The sequence below is a fragment of the Triticum aestivum genome, chromosome 7D, assembly GCF_018294505.1.
Source record: "Triticum aestivum cultivar Chinese Spring chromosome 7D, IWGSC CS RefSeq v2.1, whole genome shotgun sequence".
NCBI lineage: Eukaryota > Viridiplantae > Streptophyta > Magnoliopsida > Poales > Poaceae > Triticum > Triticum aestivum.
The window spans coordinates 639,815,570-639,823,837 of NC_057814.1; the positions used below are offsets into that span (position 1 = coordinate 639,815,570).

Consider the following 8,268-nt stretch of genomic DNA (forward strand, 5'->3'; position numbering starts at 1 on the left):
AAGGAAAATGACCCCGCATAAAACTGTGGCAACAAGGTCTATTGCGTTGTCATTGCACAGTGCATCAGCAACGCCATGCATGGACTTTGGAAATTGCACGAAAAATGTTAGATTGTGTTACAAATTTCTACTAGCACTAGCAGGGATCATTTTGTGCTCTGCACTCCCCAAAGGGTGGACTTTGGCATGTATTTATTTTTTTATTTTTCCTTGGCAGACAGCAGCGGCGCATGCGGATCCAATGGACGCGAGCGGATGCCACATGCACATCACATGCATCCATCGCCAACAGGACAAAACATGCTTGCGCCTGCAGGGATACAAACACCAACACACCTAAAAAAACAAACACCAACACACCTGTAAAACTGCATACTTATACGATGATAACAGAGTACTCCTAAACAAAACCACCATCGACGCATTTGATCAAACAGGAACAGGGGAGACATCGGCAAGCAGCTATGCGCATGGCATGTGACGGTCCACATGGATCAGATTCGGAGATCGCTACCTACTACTACTACTACTGCCACTACTACTTAATTACAAGAGCTAGCTGTTAATCGGTTCCTAGGCACTCCTGCTACTTGTTTAAGCTCCCGCGTGAGGCGCGAGCCGATCCATCCAAATTGTGTTTCGTCCTTCATGCTATATATGCATGCCATCGTTCACTGCAAGAGCATGCCAATGCCAATGCCATGGATGCTCACGTGATGGCCAGATCGACATGAGAGTAGTTGACTCCATCTCAGATTCAGATCGTCTTGCAATTGCTACTCACCCATGTATCTATTTATTCTAGTAGTCCAATAAGATGGAACATTTGGAAAAGCTCATCATCAAAGGGCATTTGGTCTAGTGGTATGATTCTCGCTTAGGGTGCGAGAGGTCCCGAGTTCAATTCTCGGAATGCCCCTCTTTTTTGCTGTTTTTTTTTTTACCATTTTCACATATGGTAGATTTTTTTTGTGACTTAGAAGGCAGGCAACACTTAGAAAACAAATATTAATATTCTTACTTAATATATTTTTTTGTGTGAAAAGGCCAAAAGCCACAAAAAAGCTATTCAATTCAGTGTACCTATTGGTTCTAAAAAAAGTAGTGTACTACCTACTATAAAGATAATCGGCTCACATAGACTCTTTTTTAATCTAAATCTCGTAACATTTTCTGATCTATTTGATAGTCGCCAATTAAAAGGAGATATTTTCGAGAACAACACGTACACCACACACACCAACATAGATATATGACTGAGATCGATTTTTTAAACTCAGTCCCGCACAATATTTCCCTTTTCAAGAGCCTTTTCCCCTCAACTATACATACCTCATCATTGTCTCACCAAGTCACACTTTCACTTCCAACCGAGTTAAAACATCAACATGATGTAGACATCTCCTGCTCTACATCTACGAATCACAATAGATCGACATAAGACTTAGTTGTTCGAGAGCAAGATGGACAAAAAAAAGGCGTCAAATAATCTTATATAGTGTCGATTGATTGAGTCTATCACATTTGACGTTCTGGTTAGTTAAAGCCCGGCTTTCCACTCAATATGCAACTGCTATGTACCACCCAAGTTTTTTTTATTTCGATACCCTTCTTTTCTGTCGGTAGGGACCAGAAGAGCCGGTTTCCAAAAAATCTTGGAAATTGTGGTATTTACCATTTGAAAAGTTCAAACAAATTTCACATTCATTTTTTGATTTACAATATATATGTTTGTGGCTCTATTAGCTGCAAAAAATGCGCCTGGCCATGCTGTCAGTGCTGCTCGTCTCTTCACACAGGTTACCGGTTCAAATTCTACTATATACCTAGTTTTCCCCCTTTCTAAACCACGAAGGGCCAGTACTCTAGAGAGAGAGAGAGAGAGAGAGAGAGAGAGAGAGAGAGATGGGCGGAGAGCATTGCAAAAAAACATGAGGTGGATGGGATTCGATAATAGGACTATGACACGCACATGAAGGATCGATAATACGACACCATGGGATGCTACAAGTTAGAAGTAACATATGGATGTTATTTGACCCTTTTTTTATGTTCAAATTTAGAAAAATTAGAATGGTAACTCTTTTTATCAGGAAGCAACGGAAAATCCGGTAACTGGTCTGTTATGGAAATCTTGAAACAAAAAATAACCTTGTTCACACCACAACACATCATGGAAATAGCTCATAATCTCAAACTTACATGCTAAAGGAGGTCACATCAGCGAGAGGATGAGGACTGATGGGAAGCAGAGGTGCCGAGAAACTCCTGACCGAGTCAGAATTTCGGCTACCACCAACATGAAGGCGAGCGAGTCCTCCATGTCTCCTCAGATCCTTGGCCACGCCGCCATGATGTTGTCTTGACGAGCAAGATGACCACGGACGCACATGATGAAGAAAATGTGGTCCTGCTGTGCGTCTGAACAACGAAGGACATTTTGAAGAATAGATAATATGACTCCAACTAAGGAGAGCACAACAGAGAGCATCGATAGTTCCAATGTTTGCATGTGGCGAGCTGCCGTCAAGTCACAAAAGGTATTTAATTCACAAATATTTATCCAGGCAAATATTAATCATCCATCAGATTTAATTCACAAATATTAAGTCACAAAAGGTATTTAATTCACAAATATTTATCCAGGCAAATATTAATCATCCTTCAGATTTAGCCGGCTCCAAGAGAACGGATCTTCAACTCGTTTCTATCCCAAAAAACGTTCACCAAAATTACCATGAAATTAAAGCCGCCAACATTAGATCTCCCAATACACAACCTAGGTTCTTTCTTTCAACCATATCAACAATCAAGCAATTGTCTAGCACGTAGTTGTGCAAGTATGCTTGAGAAAACACGATGCCGACAAAAAAAGGTGCGGTTTGAGATTTACAAAAAACTAAACAACAAAGATCAAACAAACCACATAGGTAAGAGATCAACAGAATGACTGCATTAGAATTGAAAATGACTTGGCTCAAAGAGCACGATGAATACAACGACGTACATGGATGAATATAACAATTTCAAGAAATTAACTGAATGCCTCGTCTTAACCACCAAAGCTAAATAAAAAATAAGACGGGATCGACACACGTAGCTGGCCTCCTGGCTTACGTGGGAGAAAAAGAGCTCGAACCAAACCCCAAATCGAAGGACTGCATCTGCATCATCATATCACTGCCAGAGAAGTTGGCACGACATAGCCACTGTGATGAGGGTGTCGAGGTCCCCTCTGGAGCTCACCATGTCAAGCCAACCTCATGCTGCTGAGATGGTGCCACAAAGAGCGTGGGAGACCCGTGTCTATATATGCTGCCAGTGGTGACGCATGGAGCTGGCGGCGGCGCCTGGGAATGGATTTGTGCCATGCGTTCGTCGATGTTGTTGAGGAGCATGTCTCCTTGTCACCTTGGATCGGCCACGATGTCCTCTTGATGAGCAAATGTTGTCATCTTGTGGTTCTGAAGAACGAAGGACGGTCTGAAGAACAGAGAACATGACTCCAATTAAGGAGAGCACAAAGGAGGATGGTCTGAAAAATAAAGAATATGACTACAACTAAGGAGAGCACAATGTAGGGCATCGCTATTTCTGAAATTTGTGTGTGGCAAGCTGTCATCATGTAATTAAGTCACAAAAGGTAATTAATTTACAAATATATATCCAGGAAAATATTAATCACCCATCACATTTAGCTGGCCCTAGGAGAACGAATCTTCAACTCGTTTCTATCCCCCAAAAAAACATACACCAAAAATAGCATGAAATTAAAGGCCCCAACATTAGATCTCCCAACACACGACCAAGGTTCAGCAATCAAGCAATTGTCTAGCACGTAGTTGGTGCAATTATGCCTGAGAAAATATGGTGCTGACACAAAAAAAAGTGCAACTCAAGATTTACGACCAACTAAACAACAGAGATCAAACAAACAACCTAGGGAAGAGATCAACTGAATAACAATTTCAACGATTACATTGGAATTAATTATGATTTGGCTCAAAGAACACGATGCATGAATACAACGACGCACATAGATGGATATAACAATTTCAAGAAATGAACTGAATGTCTCATCCTAACCACCAAAACCAAATAAAAACGAGATGAGATCGGCACATGTAGCTGGCCTCCTGGCTTACATGGGAGGGAAAGGACTCGAACCGAACCCCATATCAATGGACTGCATCTGCATCATCATACCACTGCTAGAGAAGTTGGCGCTGGCGTAGCCACCATAGACCAGGGTGTCGAGGTCCCCTCCGGAGCTCACCATGTCAAGTCGGCTCTCCTGCTGAGGTGGTGCCGGATACAACGCGGGAGACCCCATGTCTATGCTGCCAGTGGCGACACATGGAGCTGGCGGCGGCGCCTGAGAATGGATTTTTGCCATGCGTTCGCTAATGCTCTTGAGAAGCACGTCCACCTTGTAGCCAACTTTGGTGAGCTCCTCGATGTTGAGGCCAACGAGGCCCGAGAGGTCGCCATGCATGGTTTTGTGAAGGAGGGACCTGATCTCGCCGTCCTCGCACTCGCGACGGGTCCTGTCGACCTGTTCCCGGAGCTTGTCAATGCGCTTGCTAATGAAACGCTTCTGGTTCATCACCTCCTTGCAGCGCCCCAACTCCGGCATGCTTTTGAATTGATTCAGGATACCCACCGCCTCGGCCTGGGAAGGGAACACCTTCGGCGCTGCCTTGCCCTCATCGTACACCAATACGCAGGTCTTGGCATCGCACAGGACGGCTAGTTCGTCCGCCTTCTTCATCAGGCCCTTGAGGCGCTTCTTGAATCTATTGCGCCGGGTCGAGTCATTGGGGATGTACTGGAGGGTCGCCTTGCGAGCCACCTTCTTGCGAGCCATTGCTGGCAAAAGGGATAAAACCAGCGAAGGGAAGGAAAGTTGCTGGTTTCGGCGAGGGAGGAGGGGTGGATTTATAGTGGATGAATCGCCTAGGGAATAATTTCATGATATGGTAAGAGATTGCTGTGACGGGTACCGAGAAGATTTCCTTATTTAGTACCCGTGAACGTGATCGAATATCTAACAGATCTTCGATCCGACCTTAATTGTATCTATTTGTAAATTTGGCGTCCATTTAAACCTACTAAATTGGGAGCGGTAGCGATGACCGCCCCCCCTGTATCACGGGATCGAGATATATCATACACGCTCTAATGGTTTCCACGTGATGCGTCCGTTCGCGCTCGAATGCTTCACATGCTACACATGCCATCCCTCTAAGCCCATCAAGCCATGCAAATGAATGGGCCGAACACAAACCTTGCTCGTATCATTTAGACCGAACAAATGCACTATTTTGTATCAAACTAGTAAAAAATACTCGCACAAAAAGCACATCGCTGGAAGGAACAAAAAAGCTCGGAGGAAAAAGAAAACATAAACAGGCTCAAATCCTATCATACTAACTCTCATATTACTATGATTTTTCTATGTCTTTCACCAACCAGATAACAACATAACAAGCTCAGAAAAACGTGAAAAAGAAAGAATCCATTTCATGTATCAAAAACTTGCCACGTTTGATTAGTTGTGGTTGACTAAGATACGACAAACAAAACAACATAAGTTGGTATGTTTGTGCGCTACAAAAGAACATATAAAACAAATGAAAAAGATTGCAATGACTTTGATAATAAAACTGTGAAATATCCAGGAAGACACACACACACACCCCCCCATATAAACTCACCCACACACATCCTACTCCTATGAACACGTCCAAGATACTGCGCTGACGAGTAAATTGCACAAAACCACCACTTTGAAGGCTAGGTTTGCAGAAAACACCATGCTATATTTTTTCAACAGAAAACACCACGTCTTGAGTAATCTTTTTGCAAAAACCACTGATCGGCGGATTTGGCTCTGTTGATTGCGTTTATGACATATGGGGCCCGCTAATCAGGCCGACATGGCACCACTTAGGATGCGTTTGGTTTTCATGCCTCGACGGGCCATAGCCTAGATAGCCCAGCTAGCGCAGGTCAGCTTTGCTGACTTTGCCTGGCTGCACGTTTGGCTCAGAGCAGTTTCTTTTTTTTTTGCGTGATGTGTCTTGCCGTTGAGAGCTAGCCAAATCGGCTCTCCCAAGCCGGCAAGGATTTCCTTACCCCGCGAGGCTAACTTGCCGTCAAAAGCGATACTTTATGAGATATACCAAACAGGTTCTCTAGCCTGGCAAGGCTATAACTGATTTTGCCTGGGATCCAAACGCACCCTTAACGTCTCATATGAAACGGCGACGTTTGGTAATGTTAATCATCATGTGGAGTCCTGTGGGGTCCACTTGTCATTGAAAGAAAAAGAAAAACAAATCCGGTTCGTCTTATCTTCACCACCCAGATCAACGCACAAGGCGCGGGCGCGAACGCACCGGCCTGTCCCGCCGCCAGCCGAGGCTGAGGCCGCCGCCGCCGTGGCTGCGTTGAGGGCCCGGACAACGGCCTCAGGCAAGGCCTTGCTGAGGCTGATCCCCAGGCGGCCGTTGCTGTCCTCGTGCTGCTGGGCTTGATGGATCGGACGAGACGACGAGGGCCACCAGTGGACGCGGCCGTGCCCACAGCATGTTGCGCACGAGGCCCGCCTCCCGTCCCGCCTCCAGCCGGGGCAGAGGCCACCATAGCCATTGCCGCGCGGAGCCCGTCCCGCCCCCGGCCGAGGCAAAGGTCGTTGCCGCCGTTGCCGTGTGGATCTGAAGTGCAGAAGCGGATGGTAGCAGCGGCTCGCTTCTTGCCGGATCTAGGCAGGGCGGGCTAACGGCGGCGATGGTCGCAGAGTTCCGATGCTATGGCGCTGGGCGGCGGTGGCGCTCCGCCATGGAGCTCCATGGCACGGGTCCGACGGGGGGGAGAGAGAGAGAGAGAGAGAGAGAGAGAAATTAGTGGAGAGGAGAACTAGGGAAAAGAAAGGTAGTATTACACTGACAAGCGGCCCCACATCCAGCAAAACAAGTCAACGTAACGGTGTGAGAAATTGTTGCCACGTCAGCCTGAATAGTGGGCCTCATCTGTCATAAACGCAATTAACAGAGCCAAATCCGCCGATTAGTGTTTTTTGCAAAAAGATTACTCAAGACAGTCAAAAAATGTAGCGTAGTGTTGTTTTGTGCGATTTACTCCTGAGCTGGCACACACCTCACTACTAGAAATCCGAATAACACTGACCCCTCATCATTGCTGAGCCATTGATCACTTGTGAGTGATGAGCATTATCGAACGGTGGAGAGGCCGTTAGGCAGGCGGCATGGGCGAATGGGACTGGTCTGGCTACAGCGTATATTGTACTCCCTCCATTCCTAAATATATAAGTTTTTTTTTAGCTAGCTAGGGAATGTGTGTGCTATGCAAGGACGATCGACCGATGCAGTTAGGTACACTAGTTAATCAGATTCGATTTGATGAAACGGCTATGGAGGAGGCATTGGCATTTGTCAAGCAGCTATATTTGCGCATGGCATGTGACGATAGAGATGGATCGATGTGGATGGGGGGTGAACGTACGCCGTCCCAGATTCAAATCGCTACTGTACTTGATTAATCACAACTTATCCAGAAAACAAATTAGTCCTGGATGCTAGCTGCCAACGGTGGATCGATCGCATCGGCATCTCGCTCCGGCCGTAGTTATGGGTGGGATCGACGAGACCAGGTGTGTAGCGCAACATGAAATTAATCGATCGAGTTAGCTAGCTGGTGGATGAGGGCACGTGCGCGTGCTTAAGAGTTGACTCCATCTTGTTGACCCTATCATATATCTAAATAATTTCGTTCGGAAATTTTCACATGAAAGGGCATTTGGTCTAGTGGTATGATTCTCGCTTAGGGTGCGAGAGGTCCCGAGTTCAATTCTCGGAATGCCCCCAATTTTCCCTTTTTTTTACCATCTTTTACATATTAGTAGATTTTTTTTGCAGGTAAAATCTTTGTATTACTCAAATTTCATTGTCCTTACAATCAGCCTCGGCTAGCTCTAAAGAAACTGATGGGCCTGACCCAACCCAGGTCATTGTTCTGCCCTCTTGTCCAGCAAACTTTGCTAAGCTATCGCTAACCTTATTTTGCATATGATTTATATGAGTAATACAAGAATCACGAAAAGACATCAGGTGTCTAATTTCTTTAACTAAAGAAGAGTAGATCGATCTATCAGTATCCATCGCTTGAATCAGCTTAACTGCAACAATCGAGTCCATCTCAATAATGATCGGCAAGTCGCTTCTCTGAATTGCAAAAGACAAGCCT

General features: G+C 45.4%; 1 protein-coding gene and 2 non-coding genes across 3 annotated transcripts; 2 read left to right on the forward strand and 1 right to left on the reverse strand.

The window, feature by feature from the left end:
- The first annotated feature begins 847 nt into the window (after positions 1-847).
- Positions 848-919, forward strand: TRNAP-AGG (transfer RNA proline (anticodon AGG)). The gene has a single exon. It is a non-coding gene; the product is annotated as a tRNA-Pro (tRNA).
- A 1,410-nt stretch (positions 920-2,329) lies between these two features.
- LOC123165592 (agamous-like MADS-box protein AGL80) lies at positions 2,330-4,867 on the reverse strand. The gene is made up of 4 exons (XM_044583265.1): positions 4,146-4,867; positions 3,412-3,483; positions 3,118-3,164; positions 2,330-2,421 (listed from the first exon to the last, which is right to left on the reverse strand). The coding sequence occupies exons 1-4, from the start codon at positions 4,865-4,867 to the stop codon at positions 2,330-2,332; spliced, it is 933 nt and encodes a 310-aa protein (XP_044439200.1).
- A 2,948-nt stretch (positions 4,868-7,815) lies between these two features.
- On the forward strand, positions 7,816-7,887 carry TRNAP-AGG (transfer RNA proline (anticodon AGG)). The gene has a single exon. It is a non-coding gene; the product is annotated as a tRNA-Pro (tRNA).
- Positions 7,888-8,268: the final 381 nt, after the last annotated feature.